This window comes from Myotis daubentonii, chromosome 5 (assembly GCF_963259705.1).
Source record: "Myotis daubentonii chromosome 5, mMyoDau2.1, whole genome shotgun sequence".
In the NCBI taxonomy this organism is placed as follows: domain Eukaryota; kingdom Metazoa; phylum Chordata; class Mammalia; order Chiroptera; family Vespertilionidae; genus Myotis; species Myotis daubentonii.
The window spans coordinates 57,761,811-57,785,923 of NC_081844.1; the positions used below are offsets into that span (position 1 = coordinate 57,761,811).

At 39.9% G+C, this 24,113-nt stretch overlaps 1 protein-coding gene across 3 annotated transcripts in view; it reads right to left on the reverse strand.

Annotated features, from left to right (window-relative positions):
- The window catches only part of ARHGAP10 (Rho GTPase activating protein 10), a 262,224-nt gene that overhangs the window by 122,698 nt on the left and 115,413 nt on the right, over positions 1 to 24,113 (reverse strand). For all 3 annotated transcript variants that reach the window (XM_059697888.1, XM_059697887.1, XM_059697886.1), the window contains 5 exons: positions 19,278 to 19,407; positions 18,044 to 18,150; positions 16,192 to 16,286; positions 2,182 to 2,263; positions 566 to 611 (listed from right to left, as the gene is read on the reverse strand). In XM_059697888.1, coding sequence (XP_059553871.1) covers positions 566 to 611; positions 2,182 to 2,263; positions 16,192 to 16,286; positions 18,044 to 18,150; positions 19,278 to 19,407 — 460 coding nt within the window. The remainder of the gene's footprint in view (positions 1 to 565; positions 612 to 2,181; positions 2,264 to 16,191; positions 16,287 to 18,043; positions 18,151 to 19,277; positions 19,408 to 24,113) is intronic.

Below are 24,113 nucleotides of genomic sequence, written 5' to 3' on the forward strand. Positions count from 1 at the left end.
TACAGAGCCAAACAGTACTTCATTTTCCTTTAGTGCATACATACAATGCATGTGAAATCACTGTCCTAGAATATCTGAGTATGTTCTAAGGTGCCATGATATGTTATTTGTGGAGCCACATGCAGAGACTCTAAGGATAAAGGACATCAAGGGTGAGGGAGCGGTGGCCAATAAGAGACCTGATAAACAGCTCCTACCAACAGGAACTTACAACGGAGGAAGCTGAAAGACGCATACCTGAAACTCCTATGTGTTCATGTATGGCTATAAGAATAAATATCAAAATGAATTTTGACAGAGAATATATTTTGGGTTTTTAGAGAAAGTAACTGTAGAGAAAGAATTTTTTTTTTAATGCTCAGAGATGGGATCAATGAGGGTTACAAAAGCCCAGGAAAATCTGAACAGGTCCCCAGTGGATAAGGTAGAACACATAGTACCTGGAGGGCTAGCGTAGAGAGGGTGCAGAGAGTGAGCACCCAGCAACAGTCTGACATCAGTAATGAAAACAAAGACATTCATGGAAGAGGGAGGCAAACAGTCTGTTTTATAAATTAGCACTTACTTCCTTCTGGTCTTGGGACGATGGCTCTATTAAAAGTATGGAGCAGCTGGTAAGAGAGAAAAAAGGGGAAACAGTATTTTTAACAAACCAATAAAAATGATTCAGTAGGCACACCTAGGGCTTTGCAAAAAGTACACTGGTATTGGAGAATTCCCATCATCTGCTCTAATGTAGACAGCGAGCCCACTCCGTCTCTCACTGAGGGAGCAAAAACAAGGTGAAGGGACCACGATTCCTAGGGAACTCCTTAAAAGTCCATGCAAATATGAAATGCTCAGCCTGACAACTCTAAAAGGACAAAGTCATTGCTGCATTTTGATCCGTAAGGTGAAGCTCATTTTTGTGCCACTATTTCTAAAACCTGGTTTCTACCTAATTCAGAAAGCGATGACTCGGGCCCATCATGTAAATAACCACATCTGAAATAGATAGGTGATCATTCCAGGCTGCCTCTAAGAATTCTAGCGCCTCCCCATTATGTGCAAGACATACATAGCACCTGCAAAAACTACACAGTACCTGAACTGTCGCCATATAAATACACAGCTGAACACAGTTATGTGCCGCTTACCAAAAGGGGCTATGTTCTGAGAAATGCATTGTTAGGGGATGGTATCATGGTGCGAGCAAACACCTAGATGCTGTAGCCTACTATAGTAATTGTAAATGGGACTATACTTTAATGCTACTGGCAGCACAGTAGGTTTGTTTACTAAGGCACCTTTGCACAAACACGTCAGTCATACCTCACAAAGGCTATGGTAGACACTGGGAATTCTTCAGCTCCATTATAATCCTGTGGGACCACCATAGCATATGTGGTGCATATCTGTAGTGCATGACTGTATTTTCTTTCTGCACACTTGCCTTTATCTGTGTATCTCAAATGGATGACTTGACTCTTTACTCTAAAGAAGGGTTATACTTGTCTTCAAGATGAGACTGCCTTTGGCAACAGATTTATTTCTATATAGATTTGTTTCTATAATGATCCCAAGTCCCCAATTCAACGCATGATCTGCCCAATCTCAATTCCCAAAGGCCACTGAAATGAAAGTCGTGGCAAACAGACTGGATTTCTGTGCCTCTGGATCTATATTCCTGACTTTATTCCTCAAACCAATCCAAATACACAGGCCCATTCACTAAGGCTTCATAACACTGTGTACAGTATTCCATTAGGCTAAATCACAAATTGTTAAAGCAAGCAACATAATTACAGCAGTCGCTTATAGGACTGCCTGCCCTGCCTCATATTTACTATCCCACCTCCACTGAGATCAAAATAAATTGCAAGCCTTTATTGTGTTCATCATCCAAAGTACTGTCAGGTAGGAGAGAAGATACGGAGAATTCAGATGACTTCCCCAAGCAGAGCAAATCAGAGTGGCAAGTCATAAAACATCGAAAATAAAAACTAATGATACAGCAGTCTCATGTGTGCTGCTGCCACCTCAAGCCAAATTACTCGAATTCTCAACATGTCTGAGATTAATCCAAGCCCCAGTTTCAGCAGGGAACTTTTTTCAAATATTATAAAATAAAAATAACAGGAAAACGAACACAAGTCAACTCTACGTGATTTGAAATAAAACTCAACCACTGATTATTCTTACAGCTTCTTTTCCACCCAGAGCTTCCAGCCACTGCTTCCTCTCCTCTTCTGAGAATGCCTGCATGGTCAGGGCAACGCCAGGCCTGAAAGACACAGAACAATCAGGTTACCCCTCAGCTGCTGAAAACAAACCTCCTTTTCTACTCTCTAATGTTTCATGGTGGTGATTACGTTGTTGTTGTTGTTTTTAATTTTTTAATTCGGAGAAAATACACATCATAAAATTTACCATCTTAACCATGTTACCTGTATAGTTCAGCAGGGTTGAGTACATTATTGAGCAGCTAAGCTCCAGAACTCTTCCTTTTCTAAAACTAAAACTCTGTACTCATTAAAGAACTCCCCATTCCCTTTCCCTCCCAGCGCCAGACAACTATCCTTCTACTTTCTGAGTCTAGGAATCTGACTACTTCTGGTAACACTTATAAGTGGAATCATACAGGGTTTTGTCTTTTCGTGACTTGCTGATTTCACTTGGAATAATATACTCCATTTTCATCATCGATAGAGTAGCATATTTCAGAATTTCCCTCTTTTGTAAAGCTGACAAATATTCTGTTGTATATTCTGTTGTATGCCTACGCTCATCCATTCATCCCTCAATGGACACCTGGGATGCTTCCACCTTTGGGTTATTATAAACAAGGCTGCTATTAACACCGGCATACAAAGATCTTCTCAAGACTCTGTGCTCAGTTCTTTTGGGCATACACCCAGCAGCAGAAGGGCTGGGTGTGACATAATAATAAATATATATGGTCTCTGATCCCATTTCCTAACACACAGCTCCAAAAAACCTTTGGAATCTCTGTATCTTTTTGCACTCTACTGAGATGATGAGGCTGGGGGCTCCTACATAGCCCCATGATGGGGGCTGATTGCCAGGGGAACCAACCATAGGATTGGAAAATTTGAACTTTAAGCCCTATCCTCCCCTACCCTTCTTGGGCAAGGAGAGGGGCTGGAAAATGAGCTCCATCACCAATGGCCAATGATTTGATCAATCATCTGCTACACAAGGAAGCCTCTATTAAAAAAAAAACAAAAACAAAAAAAAACACCTAGGATTTGGATAGCTTCTAAATTGATGAACACATGGAGGTGCTGGGCGGGTGGTATGCTCACAAAGAGTATGGAAGCTCCAAGCGGGGTGGTATGCTCACAAAGAGTATGGAAGCTCCAAGCCTCACCTCCCATGCCTTGTCCAATATATCTCTCTATCTGGCTGTTAATGTATAGATTTTTAAATATCCTCTTCTGTAATAAATTGGCAATGGCAAATGAACTATTTTCCTGAGTTCTGTGAGATCCCAAAATATTATATTTTTTTTTGGGGGGGGGGGTTTGTTAATCCTCACTGAGGATATTTTTTCCATTGATTTTGAGAGAGAAATATTAATGTGAGAGAGACACATCGATCGGCTGCCTCCCACACAAGCCCTGACGAGGGCCGGGGATCAAACCTTTAACCCAGGCACGTGCCCTTGACCAGGAATGGAACCCGAGACCCTTCGGTAGACTGGCCAATGTTCTAACCACTGAGAACACTTGCCAGGGCCCAACTTACTATTGAACCTGAGAGGATCACGGTAACCCTCAATTTATAACCAGTCAGCCAAAAGCACAAGTGTCGACCTGGACTTGTAAATGGCACCCAAATTGGGAGAGGGCAGGCTTATGGGACTGGGCCCCTAATTGGTGGGATCTGTGCTGACTGGTTATTGTCAGAATGAGTTCAGTTGTAGGACGTTCAGTTGGTCTCTGCAGAGAATTGGAGAACTGTGTGGTGTGGAAAAAGCATCCTAATGGGTGTGAAGTGGTAGCAATGATTAAATTTTTATTTATGAAAGAAATACATATTTATTGTTACAAAACCAGAAAGTCACTTTTACCCCCATCCTAATTCCACTTCCAAGACCACACAGTTAACTATTTGGTCTGTTTCCTTCACATTTTGGTTCTCAGGACCAAAGGTCGATCTCTCTCTGTTCAGTTTTATGCAGACATAAGGAGATTCTACCAGAAAATTCTTAATATTGCAAAAGAATACTAGGCAGAAAAGCTATTAGTCAGCTCATGCCAACTGAAGTGACAGCCTTGCACATTAGTAGCCTGATGGAAAAATGGACAAGTTCTTTATCAGGTATAAATATTACTTTAATCTCTACAGCTCTTACACACAATATCTGGCATTCAACAGCCGCCCCCCCCAAAAAAAAATACAAGGCAAGGAAGGAAGCAAGAAAATGTAACCCAATGTCAAAAGAGGGAGTAGTTAAGTCAAGAGAACCATACCTAGAAATAACCCAGATATGGGACTGGAGAGATTGGACAGAAACCTAAAAAGGTGGCCAGCGTGCATAAACTGAAGAGAATTTCAGCAAAGAATTGGAAACTATTAAAAAGAGACAAATAGATATGCAAGAATAGAAAATAAAATAATGATGAAGACTTCAGGAGGACACCTTTCATATGCAAACCAACCAATCCTTTTACTGAATTCCCACCAGCCCAATATTTCCCCTGCCCTACATCACCCCAGGGCCAGGTACCAGACAATCAAAAACCAACCCTATAGCCCAGTGCTCACCAATATTATTCAAATTAGCCAATCTTGATTCCTGACCCAAACCTGATGTTTCCACACATGGATCTTTATGGCGTGACCTGGCTTATTCTCTCAGAAACTAAGTAATAAAAATTCTCTTCCAGTGGCATCAGCCTCACCATCTTGTCACTCAGTCACTTCCATCAATTAAAATCCTGAAGGACTCTCTGAAACAATATCAAATAGCCTAACATGATGCAATCAGAATCCTAGAATGTGCAGAAAGAAAAAATGGAGAAGAACGATTTGAAGAGATAATGGCTAAGGTTTTCCAAAACTGATAGGAAATATCAATTCACATACCAAGAATTTCAATGAGCCCCAAGCAGGATAAAACAAAGAAAACCACATTTAGGCACATCATAAAAAGAAAATCTTGAAAGCAGCAAAAGCAAAAGACAGCATATAGGGGAACAATAAGAAAGATGGATGACTAGCCATGGGGGGGGGAAATGGAGGCCTGAGAAAAAATGGTACAACTTCTTTGAAGTGCTGTGAGGAAAGAAACTATCATTGTAGAATTATATATGCATCCAAAATGAAGGCAAAATAAAGACAGTTTCTGACAGACAGAACATTAAGAATTTTTCTCCAGCAGTCCTGCATTACAAGAAATGCTCAAATTAATTTAGCCTAAGGAACTTCGGGGAAATGGCACAAGATAAAAATTCAGTTCTGCTGAAAAGTATTAAAAAAATCAAAGTGGATAATAAACATGTTGGTATAAAAAAGAAAAGACCAAAAAAAATCACACACACATACACACACCCCCCCTCATATATATATGTGTAGATATACATATATGTAAGTAAATGTTATTTTTTTAAAAAAGATTACTGATTATTGATTTCATAAATTAGAAGTTATAGAGTATTATTGGGTTCATAGTGTAGGCAGAATTAAAATATAACAAGGGCACAGAAGCAAAAGAGAAAATTAGAAGTCTACTGTTATAAGGTTCTTACATTATTTATGAAAAGGTAGATACAATGATAATTTTAAAGTTGATGTTACATTCTCTAGGATAACTAGTAAAAATGCACACACAGAGAGGCATAATGAAAAATCAAACAGGAGATTATACGAAATACTAAAAAGATTGAAGCCACTGAAAAGTAAAGGAAGAATAAAGAATAAACAGGACCAATAGAAAACAAAACCAGTGGTAGGCTTAAACACATACAAATTATTAATTACATTATACATAAATGAACTAAAACTCTGATAAAAAATCAAAAGACTGGATTTTTTTTAAAAGCAGGACTCGATTATGTGCTGTTTATAAACAACAAAGTTTAAACATAAAGACAGGCAAAAAGAAAGTGGTGAAAGATTTGCCATGTATGCTGTAACCGGTTTGGCTCAGTGGCAGGGGTCCTCAAACTTCTTAAACAGGGGGCCAGTTCACTGTCCCTCAGACCGTTGGAGGGCGGGACTATAGTTTAAAAAAAAACTAGTCGGCTGCTAAGCAACAGGCGGCAGCGGCAAAAACACCCGGCGGGCCAGATAAATGTTTTTGAGCCGGATAAATGTTTTCAGCGGCATGTGGCCTGCGGACCATAGTTTGAGGACCCCTGGAAAGCGTCGGGCTGTGGACTGAAAGGTCCCAGGTTCGATTCCGGTCAAAGGCATGTACCTTGGTTGTGGGCACATCTCCAGTAGGGGGTGTGCAGGAGGCAGCTGATCGATGCTTCTCTCTCATCGATGTTTCTAACTCTCTATCTCTCTCCCTTCCTCTCTGTAAAAAAATCAATAAAATATATTTTTTTAAAAAAAGATTTGCCATGTAAACACTAAGCAAAGGAAAGCTCATGTGGCTCTATTAATACTGAACAGATATATTTCAAGATAAAGTTTATTAGCAGAAACATTTCCTAATGATAAAAGGGTCACATCATCAAGAAGATATAACAATCCTAAATGGACATGCACAAAACATTATCTCAAATATTCAATACAGTAAATAAAAATTGACAAAACTAAAGGGAAAAAGACAAGTCCTAACCATAGTTAGAGATTCTTGCATCCCCAGTTTAGCAATTGATAGAGTAATATCAGAAATCAAAACAATACAGAATATTTAAGCAACACTATCAACCTACTTGATAAAGCTGACATTTAGAGAACACTACATCCAACAACAGCAGAAAACTCATTGGTCTCAAGTACACTAGGATCATTTACTAAATAGACCACATTTGGGGTAATGAAACAAGTCTAGTAAACTTCAATGTACTGATAAAACACAGAGGATGTTGTAGAAAAGCAATGACAATATTACATGTAGAAAATCCCCAACCATTTGAAAAATTTAAAACATATTTTAAGTAACACCTGAGTTGTAATTCAATACCTATGCCCTAAATCACAGGAAAAAAATTTTTAAAAGTACAATGAAAACACCAAACATCAAATCTGTGGGATGCAAGTTAAGCAGTCCTTAGAAATGTATATGTTTAAAAAGTCTATATTCAACAATAACATGGAAAATCAATCCTTCCATCTTAAGAAGTGATTAAATGAAAAACAAAATCCAAAGCTAATAAAACTAAATAAAGATAAAAGCAGAAACCAATGAAATATAAAATGGACATTATGATGTATCTGAAATAAATATCAACATTGAAAACCTAGGCAAGACTCACCAAGAATTTTTTTAATCTCCAGTATCAAGCTTGAAAAAAAAGTTACTATTATAGGTCTTATAGATATGAAAATACGTGGCCATTATGAAGAAATGTATGCCAGTAGGTCAACAGCTTAGCAGAAATAAACAAATCCTTTCAAAAACCACAGATTATCAGAACTAACAAAAGAAAAATAGAAAATTTGAATGATCCTTTACCCACTAAATAAACTGAACTTGTAATTTTTAAACTTCACACACACACACACACACACACACACACACACAAGCGTGCCCCCACACACAAATTCAGCCCATCATGGCTTCACTGGTAAATTCTCACAAAAATTTAAGAAAGAAATAATTCCAATATTACACAGACACGTTCAAATAACAGAGCAAAACTGAAAACTTCCCATGTCTTCTGAAGCCACCATAAGCCTGATATCAAATCCACACAAAAACATTACAAAACAATACAATTAGACCAAAAAAGGAAATAAAAAGACATACAGAATGAAGAGAAAGCTGCCTTTATTCACATATGATACCACTGTGTACATAAAATAATCCTGAAGAAACTACATAGAAAAAAAACAAGTAAATGAACGTAGCAATATTGTAGGACACAAAAACCAACTGCATTTCCATGTATCCAGAGTATTTTGAAAAATGAAATCTAAAACACCTACCTTTCAAAATAACATCTGGAAACATAAAATACTTAGGGAAATTTAACAAAAGATATCCATGAACCCTGTATTGAAAACAATTACTGAGAGAAATTAAAGACTATATACATGAAAAGGCAAACTCATGAATTATCAATGTTCCACCATTGATAGTATTGGCCTGTAGCTATTTTGTGGAAATAAACTGATTATGAAATTTAAATGGGAACACAAAGAATATAGAATTGCCAAAATTATTTTGAAAAAGACCAGAAGAGTCACACAACTCGGCTTCAAGACTTACTCTAAAGCCACAGTAATAATGACAGTGTGGAACTGACAAAAGGACAGAGCAATAGATCTCTGACCAGAATAGAGAATCTATTAACAGAAACAGACCTACACATACACAGATAATTTGGGACAAAAGTGCCAAAATAATTCAATGACAAAAAGCCCTTTTCAACAAATGGTGTTAGAGATACTGAATATCTGTGTAAGAAAAAATAAGTAACACTCGACCTCCACAGATCATACCACACATCCTCCTCAAAATTTTCATGAGTCATAGGCTAATGAAAAAGCTTTTCTAAGAAAATATGGAGAAATATCTTTGCAACCCTGGGAAGAAAAGATTTCTTAGAGCAAACAGTTCTACCAATAAAGTTTTAAAAAACTGATCAATTCCATTTCAGCCAAATTAGACTATTCTGCTCATCAAAAGACACTATGAAGAAAATGAACAGGAAAACCACCCATCTGAGAAAATGTTCACAATTGATATATTTGATAAAACATTTGTATCCAGGTTACTTATAATATAATAAAAAGACCAACAACATAATTTTTTTAATGAGCAAAATATTTGAATAGACACCTCACAATGGAAGAAATAGAAATGTCCAGGAAGCACATGAAAAGGTGTGGTCAACAAACTAGCCATGAATTGCTAAAATGGGAAAGAATACGTAATGAAAACTTGGTATGAGGTTGGAAAACTGGAACTCTCATACATTGCTGGTGAGAAAATAAAACTACTTTAGAAAACTGTCAAATTCCTAAAAAGTCAAACATATAGATATAAATATACACACATACATACCTATACTAATACACAAATATATACATACTTATATGTACACACACACACACACACACACACACACACACACACACACACACCCCATAGACCCAGAAATCCCACTCCACAGTATTTATCCAAGAGAAATGAAAACACATGTCCACAATTATTTATTAGAGCTTTATTCAAAAGCTAAAAACTTTTCCATGACCCAGACTCCAATGTCCTCCAGCATGCATTTTAACAACAAATTCATACTAATGTCAATTTATATTCTACTTAAATATTGGAAGCAATATAAAATGTGGCCTTCAGTATCCACTACCAACATCATCATTTATAGGGCAAATTCTTACCCTTCTGAAAAACACAGAAGCCTATATACATGAGATGCTGTTTCTAATTCTATTTGTTCCATGTTCTACCAATCCCATCTAAATTCTTTAAAAAAATAACTTCCTTTCGTATTCTCTCCACCTAACATCTCAGAGTTCTTGGAGGATGCAGCATTCCTGACAGGACAAAGCCACACACCGCCCTTCCCATTCTGGCTTTAAATCACCCCCTGAACTATAACTAACTAAGCTACTGTTACACTTTTTTTTTTTAATTAAAATATGCTCCTCATAAATATATTCATGTAAAAGAAAACTGTACAGTTCCATTTGCTTCCACCCCCATTTGTTGGAGATGTTGGTCCTAAATGCATTAAAAGCAGGGCTTCCCAACAGCAACACTACTAACATCTGGGACCACATGACCCTTTGTTGTAGGGGCCCCTCCTGTGCTAAATATTTAGCAGCACTGCGGCCTCCATCCACGAGATGTCAGCACCCATGGCCTGCCCAGTCCCTCCCCACCCCAGCTGTGACAATCTGTAAAATTTTGTTAACCAGTGTCACCCCAATACATGCAATAAAAAGGAAAAGAAAGGTTCCCAGACAGAAATCGCTCACAGTTGAGAACCTCTGACTTAAAGAATTTTCTCAACATATTTTCTCAAGACTTCTATAATTCCTTTTGCCTTGGGCCTCAGTTCCACTGAGCTTCCAAACACATACTAAATCTTCAAAATTCAATTTAACGATCCATTTTTCTAGTAAAGTTTTCCCAGCCAACCCTATTCCCAATTGCTTCTGAGCTCCCAAAGTACCTTAAGCAGATTTCTGAACTACTATTTGTTTGTAAACCCTCCTGGTCTGTAAGTTCTCCAAGATCAGACCTTTTAGTGTCTGGTTTAGTCTTGCATCCGCAGTGCCAATCACAGTGAACAACTGTTTAGGTGCCTAAATGCCATGCACTATAAAACACTTACAAATACTACTACAGCTAATATGCGACAGACAGTAATATTTTTTAAATATACTTTTATTGATTTCAGAAAGGAAGAGAGAGGGAGAAAGAGATAGAACCATCAATGATGAGAGAGAATCATTGATTGGCTGCCTCCAGCATGCCCTCCGCTTGGGATTAAGCCTGCAACCCAGGCATGTGCCCTTGACCGGAATCCAACTTAGGACCCCCAAGTCCACAGGCCCATGCTCTATCCATGCAGCCAAGCCAGCCAGGGCTACAGTAACATTCTTATTATTCAGTCCACTTGCATGGGTTTCTGGAAGCAACACATTCTTAACTCACCCTTTCAAAGTGACAAACAGTACACTTTCATGCACACAGATGATAAATAAAGTCACTGGTATAAAAGCATTCTAAAACGCACAATGCTTCAAATACACAGGAGACTTCATCCTCCCACCATTTTCGTTAAAATATAAAGGGGTGAATTACAAAAGTAAAAAGTATCTTGCCATCCTTCCAAGAGCGAGATACTAGGAACAGGGCAAAATCAAACAAAAATATAATATTTGAAATGTCAGATTAATGAGAGTGAAATGGGAAGCAGCACATTTTCTTTCAGCAGTGCCTGAATATGATGTGTGGGAGAATTTCAAAAGAATGATAATTATTTATCAGGCAAATGTGTGGGGGTCACAGCACAATGGGACATGTGGCAAGCTTGCCAATCAAGTTAAAAGCACATTATATAACACAATTGTTAGAGGTGGGAGTAGCGGTGGGGTGGGGGGGCCAAGGTTTCACCCTTCAGAGAAGACAGCAGCCTCTCTGAAAGACTACAGCTTGCCACGGGGAAAACAGCTCCACACAGCACTCCTCTACAGCCTGCAGTGAGTGACATGGCTGTTCACAGCCCCAGGTATTTGAAGTGTGGCTGGCCTGGAGTCAATGTTTATAGTCATTTTTAAGAATCTTGTTTTAGTTATGGTAAGTATTCGTTTGTAGCTGTGTTCCCTTTCATTTAATTTTTATGGAGATATCATTCACACCATGCATTTTAACTACTTCGAATATACAATTCAATGGCTTGTTAAAAATATTCACTCAGTTGTATAACCAACATCAAAATCAATGTTCAAATGTTTTCATCATCCCTCCCCCCTAAAACAAACCCACATTCATTAGCTGTCACTCTCCACTTCCCTCCAAGCCCCCTGGCCCTAGGCAGCCACTAATCTACTTTCTGGCTACATAGATTTGCCTGCTCTGGATGTTTCATACAAATGAAATCATACATATGTGGTCTCTGTGATGCGTTTATTTCACTTGGCGTACTGTTTTCAAGGATCATCCACATTGCAGCACATGTCAGTTCTTCATTCCTTTTTATCACAGGTCTTACTTGATTGTACAGATCTTATCTATCCATTCATCAGTTGGTAGACACCTGAGTCATTTCTACTTTTTTGGCTAGTATGAATAATGCTGCTAGGAACATTCATGTGCTGGTTTTTATGTAGAAATAGGTTTTCATTTTTTTTTTTTTTTTTTTTTTTTTTTTGCATATACAGCTAGAAGAATTTCTAGGTCATAGGGCAGGAGTGGGCAAACTTTTTGACTCGAGGGCCACAATGGGTTCTTAAACTGGACCGGAGAGTCGGAACAAAAGCATGGATGGAGTGTTTGTGTGAACTAATATAAATTCAAAGTAAACATCATTACATAAAAGGGTACGGTCTTTTTTTTTTTTAGTTTTATTCATTTCAAACGGGCCGGATCCGGCCCACGGGCCGTAGTTTGCCCACGGCTGTCATAGGTTGACTTTATGCTTAACTTTTTGAAGAACTGCCAAACTGTTTTCCAAAACAGTTACATCATTTCAAATTCCCACCATCAGTGTATGAGAGTTCTAATTTCTCCACAGCCTCACTCACCAATACTTATTATCTGACTTTTTCACAATAGCCCTCCGAGTGGGTGGGAAGTGGTATCTTATTGTGGTTGATTTGCACTTTCCTGATGGCTAATGATGTTAAGCATCATTTCATGTACTTATTGGCCACATATACTTTCTTTAAAAAATTGTCTAACTCATATCTTCTTCCGATTTTTAATTGGGCTATTTGTCTTTTTATAATTGAGTTACTAGAGTTCTTTATATATTCTGGATACAAGTGCCTTATGAGATATATAATTTGTAAGTGTTTTCTCCTAATCTGTGGGTTTATCTTTTCATTTTTTTAAAGCACATGTGTGGTTAAAAACACTATTTTAGCTGAAATAGTCAAAGTAATCTTTTAGTGAATTTAGGGGAGGAAAATGAAGTACACATCCATCTAACCATTGATAATGAAAGCAGCAACGGTTAATTGGACACACAGACAGACGCAGGCACACACCAGCCACTCTTCTTTCATTCTCAGTAGTAGATTCTCCAACTATTAGAACAGCATATGGATGCCTGAACAAAAGATCACAATTTCTGAACCACCCTTGCAACTAGGTGTAATGATACAAGCCCATGTAGCCCAATGGAATGTGAGCAAAAGTGGCGTGTAACCACCAGAACGTGTTCCTACAACAAAAGACAATGCCACGTGATCAACGGGAGCAGGCACCTTGGGCCTGACATGAGTAGGAAGGCAAACCATGCACAACAGGGGGCAGCTTATCAGCCACTGCCTGACCACCTGTCTAGTCTTCCTGAACACGAGAAAACAATCAACTTTCACCCGGTGTAAGCCACCTTACTTGAGTTTTTCTGTTACATGGAATCAAATCGGATCTGAACTCATGCAACAACTGAGGGAAAGCTCTGTATTTACATGCACACACACCAAAGCAAGCCCAGGCTCCATGCTGAGGTTTATGAAGTCTCGCTTATTGCAGGGGTGGAAAACGTCTAGCCCTCGAGCCGTATATGGCCGCGAAATCATTTGGTCTGGCCCTGCCGAGGCATTAGGGGTGAGTTAAGTAAACGTTTGACCAAATATGGCAGGCTAAGTTTTAAGCTGATCATTTTGCATGGCCCTCGAACGGTGTTATAAATATCCAAATGGCCCTTGGCAGAAAAAAAGATTCCCCACCCAAGCCTATGTTACTGACTTCTTTTCCAGCACAAGGAATAAAAAGCAGCAAAAATTAATACCAGAAGAGAAGACACAATATATTTAGAGTAAACATGTGCAATCAACTGTGAAATTGCTATATGAAGGTGCCCAGTAAGAACTCTGTACAAATCCCATCAGAAACCCATTCACAAGCCTCACATGCTCGGAAATGGGTTACGCTCACTTCCTTTAAGCAGAATGAACACAGTGGAGCTCGGTTCTGCATCTGGTCCAGAAGAAAAGGATGGTTGACTGACAGTTGCCTGACTGAATCTAATCCCAATTCTATCTTCTAAGCAACAATTCAATGTCATTTAATCCGGAACAAATTTGGTGAATGCCCGCCATACCAAAAGCATTGCATTTGGTTCTCCAGTACCAAATGATACTGAGATGGGGTATCCACCCACATGGAATTCATGATCTAATAGACAAGGGACAAATTACCTATACTTCCCAGTAGTCCACCGGCCAGGAATCAAGGTAAGAGTCAAGAAAAGAGCCTACTTCGTTCAAACTTTTCATTAAATATGCCTTCAAAGCCCCAGAAGTAGAGTAGAGACCTCCAAGCACAGGCCCTGCCTTTGCCAGATTTTTCCTGTTTTATATACACACAAAATTTTATTTGAAAAGAGGACTCCTTATTAACCAGTTTGAACCACTAGGATAAATCAATTCTAAGGTCTTCCAAGAGTCTCCTTACAAGGTATTATCTTCTCCAGATAAAAATAACTCCATACGAGCCCAACTCAATCTTTGTGAGGGGGTGAAGAGGTCACAGTCATCATCAGGATCGTGGCTGATGAAGAGCACTTGGTGTGATCAAGGTTTTAGAGAAGATATAGAGCTAAGCAAAAGTAATATAAATTGTATTAGAGCAATATATATGAAGAACTAGAAGGAGCCTGTTTTTAAAACAAATCAGATTAACCTCCTGCAACACATTTTCTACTTGGTGTCACTGCTGACTCAACTTCCTCAATTATGTAGGACACGTCAGGATTACAAAGTAAAACTCGGGCCTGGGGCACAGTGGTTAAGGGCTTGGCTTGGAGGCAGAATGCCGAGTGTCTCCACTCTTCCTAGCTCCGTGACCTTGGGAGGTCAACTAAGTTCTCTATGTCCAAGGTCCCCACCATCAAGGGGAAGGATAATATCTACCCGATTCAATGAGAAAAGGCACAGAAGGACTCAGAACACTGTCTGGAACTTAGAAAGGGCGCAGCACGCGTCACTGTGGGTGTTTGCACACAGGAGTTGGATTACGCAGCTGGAATCTCTTCTTGAAGTTTTGAACCAGTCCTTACTGGCTTGAAATGTAACTTCTTTTGCTCATTCTCCTTCACTTTTTTAAATCAATCCTGGCAAAATACTTACTAAGCTGCCTACCCTTTTCATGGTAGTGCCAACTGTATCCTGGTGCTTAAGGGCACATCTTTATCTATCTGTTCTCAGTTCATTTATTAGAAAGTGAAGCACAGATTTCCCCTCTCTGCACCAACCCCACAGATTTAGTTGTATCATCTAAAGGAAGAGGAAGCATGAGTTATTTTTGTATTCTTAGGTCCTGACATGAAATGAACTTTTACTTAAAAAACAAAAAAAACAAAACAAAAAAAAGACTCATATGTAAAACTTTTATGATACAAATATGCCACGGCCCTATCTGAACACCACTGTTTCCAAAACCAGGGCTTGCCGCGAGCCACCATACTGTCCGCCTTGGAAACAAAACAAAGTAAAACCCAGGACCACGAAGTCCCTCGGTGCCCCCGGAGGACACAGAAATAAATGCCAGACACGAAGTAATATGAACAGGTGAACTTTTTCCTTTCTCTTCCTTCCTTCTCTCTGGCAAAGATTCTTTTATAAGTAAACAACAGAAAGTCCTACCATAAGAAAAATACAGTAATCTTTTAACAGAATATCCTAAGACCCTCCCTCACATAAAGAGCAAAGACAGTGAAAATTCCCACACACAACGACGAACACTGTTCTGTGTGAAGTCACCAGCACCTCTTTTTAGCTTCGCCACCCATATATTCCTTACTTTCCCCCATTATTCCTTTAGTGTCACATCTTCAGCACGGATCAACAATGAAAGGCCAAGGTTATATATATATATATATATATATATATATATATATATATATATATATATATATATATTTTATTGATTTCAGAGAAGAAGGGCAAGGGAGAGAGAAAGAGAAACATCAATGATGAGAATCATTGACCGGTTGCCTCCAGCACGCCCCCTACTGGGGATCGAGCCTGCAACCCATGCATGTGCCCTTGACCAGAATCGAACCCGGGGCCCTTCAGTCCACAGGCCATCACTCTATCCACTGAGCCAAACCAGCCAGGGGCCGAGGTTATTTTTAAGTGACAACACTGCTTAGAATGACTCCAAATGTCAGCCACGAATGACCTATCCCTCTGCAGCTAAACGCAGGGACCCAGACTAACAGCTCACAATGAATAGCACACAGGCGGGACATGTAACAAGGTAACATTCTCTTCCCATCCTGGAAATAGCAGTTGCAATTTATCTTTATTTTTTTTATATCATTTTTTCAAATGGTTCTTTTAAGAAGTCTAATAATTCCAGTCACTTACCTGTCAGCAACTTCTACATCAAAACAGAATCTTCTGTCTATGGAGTCTGTGTGCCTCTTGGTACATTCTCTCAAAAAGAACACCTCTCCATCCCCCTGCAAAGAATCGTTTTAAACACTCTCAAAAACCACAGTATAAACATATGCACACGGAGGCACCCTGTATGGGAGCGGGGAGAGAGAGAAAGATTTTAAGTCTCTTTATCCTACATATTATCTTCCAAACTAGTTTCCATTTAGAATCTTAACCATTTTTGTCCTTCTCCTTTCCTTGGGGGTTTCTAGACCCTCTTTGGTGACAACAACATTAAGTAAGACCTCAGGAGGGCTCATTTTAAGAGCTACTTGAACAAAACATTTTCCGCATGCTAGAATATGTATTACTGTCTTATTGCATTCTTTCAAAAAGAAGAATAGTGTGTTTTTAATGCCTAGTATAGTATACCATATAAAATAGTCAGTATGTGACCATTTTGACCTATAAAAATTTGATTCTAGCTACGGGAACTTGGAGGTCACTTAAATTCTCTATGTCCCAGTTCCCCCATCATAAAGGGGGAAGGATAATATCTACCTGACAGAGGTGTGGTAAGATTACATGAGAAAAAGCGCAAAAGAATTCAGAACAGTCTGGAACTTACCTAAAAGTCCACGAAGGGCCCTAGATTAGCAATCCTGGTCATCTAAAACTAGAACCACTCAATCTACACAGTTTTTCTGTTTCCTAAGTGAACATCCTGAATTTATCTTTTCTTAATTTTTTTTATGGTACTTGTTTACCTCCCTAAACCATCCTCTCTAAAAGCATTAAAAAGAGGCAATGCAGGAACGCAGGTCCTCGGTGAAGAACTGTGAGAAGTCAGGCTACTCCTAGAACATTTTAACATTTTCTAGACTAAGGATCTCCAGATAATATTCAACATTCAAATATACAAATATTCAAAATGTCACGGTCACTATGGATACAATGTATTTTTTATTTGGTGGCTAAAACAGACATCACTCAGCAGACAGGACCGAGGAGTTGAGTTAGCTCTGGAAGGAAACTCAGACTCACCTCCAGCTCCATCCTAACCCCGTCAGCCTCGGAGAGTGGCATACTCACGTCCTCCTCTTGTCCACCAACCTGATTTTCCATGTCCATTTCATTACCACAGAAATGTGTTTGTATTATAAGCCACCTGAACTATCCTTTTCCATAGGTTGGCTCTGCAGTCACATGAGCAAAAGCATGCCTGCCCACCCAGCAAACCCTTCTTTCTTAAAATGTGTTACCAATGATGTTCGGCACTGGTGGGAAGACCTCTGTCCCCAGGCCCCTGACTACTGCTCTGAGCTGCAGCTTCTCCTGAACACACAAATGAAGATCACCTTTCCCACACAGCCAGTGCCGGGGGCTTGCTGCTCTTTTCTTGCCAGTATGAGGTTTTGTCGTTCCTTCCTACGGGAAGAGCAAACTAAGTGGGGCCTCCCTACGTCAGAACTTGGAAAGTCTAAGTGAAACATAGTGAAATTCATTACAGATCATCCCCTCTATCATGTTTCGGGGTGCAGATACACGTGCGCAGGTCAGATCTGAGTGTAAACACTGTGATGACATCTTGTGGTAGGTGCTAGGTTTATCCTCCAACCACAGCGACGTGAGAGGATTCTACTCTCTTAAAGACACAATACATCTGACCATAGATACCCATGCAGTCAAGTAAACGACCACACACACAAAAACAATAATAATAATTTTAATCCTAAAAAATAAAATAAAGTGTATTTATCACCGGTGAATATGAACGTCATTGAAGCGACACCCTCAAAGACTCCCTCGCACAGAACACAGTGTGAAATCAAATACTTACAAGTTTCCCACCAGATCTGTGCTCAAAGGGGATCATGTTGAACTTCTTGGCCGCCTTCCGATACATGCAGTAGTGTTTGACCCAGCTGGACCCGAATGGGGCAGGCCCTGACGCAAGAAATAGGAAAACAGGACTTTCTATGTTTCCTCAGAAATGAGCAAATGTGCAGTGCGAGTTCCACATTACTAAAGAGGGAAAACCCAGTAAGCCGCAGGTAAGACAGCTGAGGGAAACAAATCAGCAAAAACCGCTCATCCTAATAAAAGGGGGAAACCAGGGAACTGGGACGCAGAGAGCTCATCTGAGCAACATGGAAGGAGTTAAAGACACGCTTCTCAAGCAGTTTGCTGGGCTGTTACCTCAGACCTGAAAGTCTTGTAGTTGTAAGCTGTATTTATTTGGGTCTAGGTATTAAGAGTTCATGCCAGTTTCAAACATTCTATTTAATATATGAGACTATTAATATTTTTGTTAATCTTCACCTGAGCATATTTTTCCATTGATTTTTAGAGAGAGTGGAAGGGGGAGGAGGAAGGGAGAAAGAGACAGAGAGAGATTAGAATTAAAGAACCAATGTGTGTTGTTACCAATAGCTAGCTCTAGTTACTTTTCATTGTATCTGTCTCTCCCTCTCCCTTCCTGTCTCTGAAATGAATGAAAACATTTTTTTTAAAATGACTTCAATAAGAAGTAAGGTTGTGGGAGGGAGGAGATGGGAGGGTGTGCATATGTTTTACCCCATTTTATATATGGACTTGAGCATCCGAGGATTTTGGTATCTGTGGGGTCCTGGAATCAACCCCCCTGAAGATATTGAAGGACAACTATATGGCGGGGGGTGGGGGGAGATGGGGAGAGAGAGAGGTAGGGAGAGAGAGGGAGGGAGAGAGAAAGAGAGGGAGGAAGAGGGAAAAGGGAGGGAGGGAGGGAGGGAATAGGGGTTAGGTGAAAGGAGAAGACCCCACCTCGCTTTCAGCCTTATGCCGAGTTCTGACTCCCTTGGGAGCTAGTTTAGCAGAGCCTGGTGCAGAATTCAGTGTGTTCCCGGAAAGCCCAGTGCTCACAGACCCTCCCTGAAGCAGGAATCTGTTTCCCCCCAAAAATGCAAATACACCTTCTAGATGGGAGGAGGCAAAGTGGTAGGAACGATTATTCCAAAGATACAGAGTCATTACAATGAGAAGTTTTAAAATAATTCCTAAGGAGTCATCCCTCCCTGTTGGCGGCCTCTTACTTTTCTCCTGCACATACAGGTAGCCTTCGGCCGTGAACTGGCTGGCTCGCTTGTGGTCCTTGGGATTCTGTCGGATTTTGTTCATAAGCTCTTCCACTTCCGACCTCGTTCCTTCAAAACGATTCCGAGTCTGAAATGGATAAAAAGCACAGACATGTTTTAAGTTCTCCCACGAGTTTTTTGTTATTTTTTCATGTATATTTCTAAGTCTCTGGATAACTATAAGTAATTCATAGCATTTTTCTGTAAGTTTCTCATATACCCAGCCTTTCCAATGTGCCTCTTTGTTAAGAAAAGGGGACGGGGTGGTGGTAAAATAACAAATAGAGGCGTCAGTGTAACCAGAGATGACTTACTTGAGCAGCTTGCCAACACCAAGAATAATTCTACTACTCAACATAGAACGCCTGCGTCCACTTCTCACAATTCTGCTGAATCTTAGAATCTGTTGCAACGCAGGTCATAAAGCATCCGTCCCAGAAGTCTTTCCCTCACAACAGTCAACCTGAGTCCTTGTCACGACGATACCAGCAACATGTCAAAGGGTCAGAATCTGAAAAGCTTCCTTCTTTTAAAGTTAAATATGAGCATCGTTTTTCCAGGTCAAGGCAACTGCACTTGAAAATGACATTTCTTCTAAGAAATGTGTGTGGGGGGGGGGGAACCTCACCTACAAATATTGTCTCCTAGAGCTGAGGAGACAAATCTCATTTCTGAAACCCAGTATCTCTGCCAAGCGGCTACACGAACAAAGCACAGGAAGGGGAGGTGACAGCATTTCCGAGGCGACTGTGAGGAGTCAGCACCAGCGAGTGCCTGGACCTCGCTCTCGTCCACACTCAAAAGTAACTGTATTAAGACGAAAAACTGCTGATGTGACGCTGCGGAGGCGCGGAGATGAAGAATTACTATTGAAATTTCTCCTCTCTCCTCCCTGTAATGAAAGGGGTGACCAAGGGTCCGAAGAGCAGAAAAATGGAAGAAAGGTACACATTTTTTAGGGGGATGGGGAGTCCGACAGAAGTGGCTGTAAAGGGGAAAACACGTCTGCAGAGAAATGCAATAGGGAGGTGAAGGCCTGGGGCGAGGCAAGAACCGATGAGGGGAGGGGGGACATCTGTAATACTCTCAACAATTCAACAATAAAGATAAATAAAAGAAAAACAAATAAAATAAAAGATCTGTGTATGTGTTAAAAGAACTTACAAGGCTGCAAAGCGGGTGGGGCTCATGTGTTAATGGCCACTTCCCATTCTCCTGAATCCAGGGTTTCTTAACACTGACCACACCCTGGCTTTATTCGCCTTCTTTGTCACTTTGCTGAAATTTCTTGCAACTTCACTTCTTTCCATCTCTACGTTTTATACATATATATATATGTATACACACACACATATATATATACCCACACACATATACATGTGCATACCACATATAGGTATGTACAGACGTGAACATATACACACACAATTTACCTCCTATTTACCCAATACTCTCATTATTTATGTTCAAATTGTCCTGGACTTGACCTGTGCCTTTTGACATGCCCCCTAACCCTCTGAGTAATCCCATCCTTTCTGATCCAAGGAGCCCGGGTTCACCTCGTGCTGGCCCAGGCCTAAAGTCAGCCATTTCCCCAACGAGGCCCTTGCCAAGATCTGGGCAGAGTCCACAACATCATAAAACCAAGAGAGGGACAAAAGGAAAAGGAACAACAAAGTAAAAAGACGGTAAGCCCGCCCCTCAGAAATAACCACGTTCGTATTTTTACGTGACCACTCCAATCTCTTTTTGTAAAAAACACAGTTTATTGTTTTGATGGTCTACTATTCTCACAACACTGTGACAAAGACATTTCTGCATATTCTTACATTTTTTTAACCATTCTTCCTATCTCCTAGGGGGAAGGAGAATCCTAAAATTTCTCAAGTTGTGCCTTCCTCCAAGAATTCTATTCTACTCTCCTATCCCATATTTCCCAGGGGAAAGAGATCACAGAAATGTAAAGTTGATTTTTTAAAATCTGCTTTAAATTTTGATGAATTTTACCTTCTTGTGCATAATCTATTTCTTTTTTATTGTTATTAATCCTCACCCAAGGATATTTTTTTCCACTGGTTTTTAGAAAGAGTGGAAGGGAGGGAGGGGGGAAACTGAGAGAGAGAGAGAGAGAGAGAGAGAGAGAGAGAGAGAGAGACTTCGATGTGAGAGAGACACATCAATTGGTTGCCTCCTGAACATGCCCCGACCTGAGTGTGGGGGGGGGGGGGGGGGTGGTGAACCTGCAACCCAGGTATGTGCCCTTGACCAGGAATCAAACCCGAGAACCTTCAGTGTGAAAGCCAACACTCTAACCACTGAGCCACCAGCCAGGGATACATAATCTATTTTCTAAAAGCCATCTTGCTCTTTTTTGCTTTCCATTTATTACTTATGGAAAATAGATACTCAATCTCTCTCTCAAAAAAAAAATCTAAGCATTTTATAGAAAAGGTGAAACCGAATTAGGGGAAATAGGTTGTTTTGCCTTTTAAGTAACTTTTACCTTTTTCCTGATTATAAAATAGTATTGCTATTTTTATTATAGTAAAATACTAAAAAGTTGGCCAACATTATCTATAATGTCATATCACACAGGTAGCTAACTCTAAGATTTGGTTTTAACATGTGCATATATTTCCTTAAATACATAAACATACACAGCAAAGGAAGTAACACACAGCTTGGATTTCTTTTTCTCAGCAATATGTAGTTTTCCCTTCAATATGCTAAAAGCTGACATTAAGAAATGAAATGAATGGCCTAGATATGAGTAGGTCACAGCAGTGCTGAAGTATAGCAGATGAGATAAAATGAGTGATGTGTTTCAAGGTGCTGGTATGATGTTTCTATCTCTCTATCCCTCTCCTGTCCTCTCTATCTAAAAATCAATAAAAACATTATGAAGAAAAAGAATTAGCTAATAGCAAAAATGAAGAGTCAAGAAGACACCTGGATCAGGTGTTCTCAAAACTGAAGGTGAAATGAAAAGCAGAGCCTCTCCCAGGAACAGCTGCAGGAGTGGCCTCGGAAATAGCTGGGACAAAATGGAGAGGGGGAGGGGGAGCGGGAGCAGGAGGAGGAGGGAGAGATTACAGAAGCAGGGTCATTCGTTTACCGATGACAATCCTTAAGTTCCAAACGATACAGAAAAAGGTGGGGGTTTTTTTTGTTTTTTGTTTTTCAGTAAATTGTTCTTTGGCCACTTCTCTACAGGAAATGAATACTGTTACCAAATGTGTGCTAAAAGTTCTCAATATATTAAGGATATCGACCGGGTCATTTTGCAAACCATTTGAAATGACAGCTTGTCTTACAATATTTTACGACTGCACATTCATATTGAAATCCTTAATCTCTCAGAAGCTATTTCGGCATATGTAAGGCGACTATATCCCCTGTCCCCATAGGTGTGCTATAAAAGTACTTCCACACCTAAGCAGGCGTTGCAAGGAGAGTTTCACTGAAGGCCCCAAAAGACACAGATTTGTCCCCACACCTCACCCCACACTTCACCAGTAGTATCCTGTCACACAGGGCCCTGTCCTGGGAAGGTCATGCCCTCAGCTAAATGTCCTACTGTCCCGAAACACCCCATTTTGATAAGGGGCCCTGCCTTCCCATTTTACCCTGGCCCCACGATTATGGATCCAGTTCCACTTGAGGGGTCTTATCCAGGCCAGCCCTGCCACTGACAGATGAGGTCCAGACAGAAAAAGTGAATTTCTACAAATTATACAGCCAGTTAGTGAAGGAGAAAAAACAAATCAGGATTATAATCTATTCTTCTAAGCTAACGATGTAATGTTCTTTGTACAACACTGTGTTCTGCTGTCTGGAGAAGTATTCTGAAAAATCACAGTATCATTAGTCTAAACATTCTACCGCCTACAGAGATCATTGTTTAAGTTAGGACTAACCTATACAGATACATTTCATATTTTTAAAAACTCTATTACATAAAAGAATGCTAGGGGAAAGGGAACTTACTCTTTTAGGCATTTAATTCAGCTGAATGTTTAAACAATCTTCACATACACATTGCCACAAATGACAAAACACAAGAGATTTCATTATCTACATTCCTAAGTGTGGGGAACTATACATAAAAAAATAGAAACCAAATCTATACAAAAAACACTCATCCTCAATTTCTAAGACTTCAAGAAATGGAAAGCCAGGCAGCAAACATCACAGAGACTCCTACCCTTCAACATGTATGCCTCTGATTATGTGCTAGCAGTGTGTCCCAAAGCTCACTCACCACGTTGCTAACAAGGCCTCAAATAACACTAAATAGAACCTGAATGGCTTGTCCATGAGGACACTTCCAAAATCGACTAAAGTATTGAGAGACTCAACATCTAACCACCTGATCAAAATCACACACATTGTACTGTTTAACAGATAAAGTTCTCCTAAATCTCTTTACCCAAGACCTACTGAAAGCATGTGCTTTCCAGGAAAATAACAAAGCAAACAGCCACTGTGAACCCAAAATATTAGTGACGAGGCTTACAAGCCAGGAAAGAAGTTCCTCATGCGCCAGAAGTCTGCCTTGGAATAAAATCCAACTAACATATACAGGTCAGAGAGGAGCAACTTAGATCCTTATAACTGAAATGCCTTAACTCTACAGTGCAGTGCCCTTTGCGTTGTACACAGAGGGCTCAGGGCTGCATAACAAAGGTTATCCTCAGAACTACCCCACAGAGTGTGGGTGACTACAGTTAACACTGCTCTCAGATATATGTAAACGGTGGGAGGAGAGGAGATCCTAAAAGTTCTCATCACAAG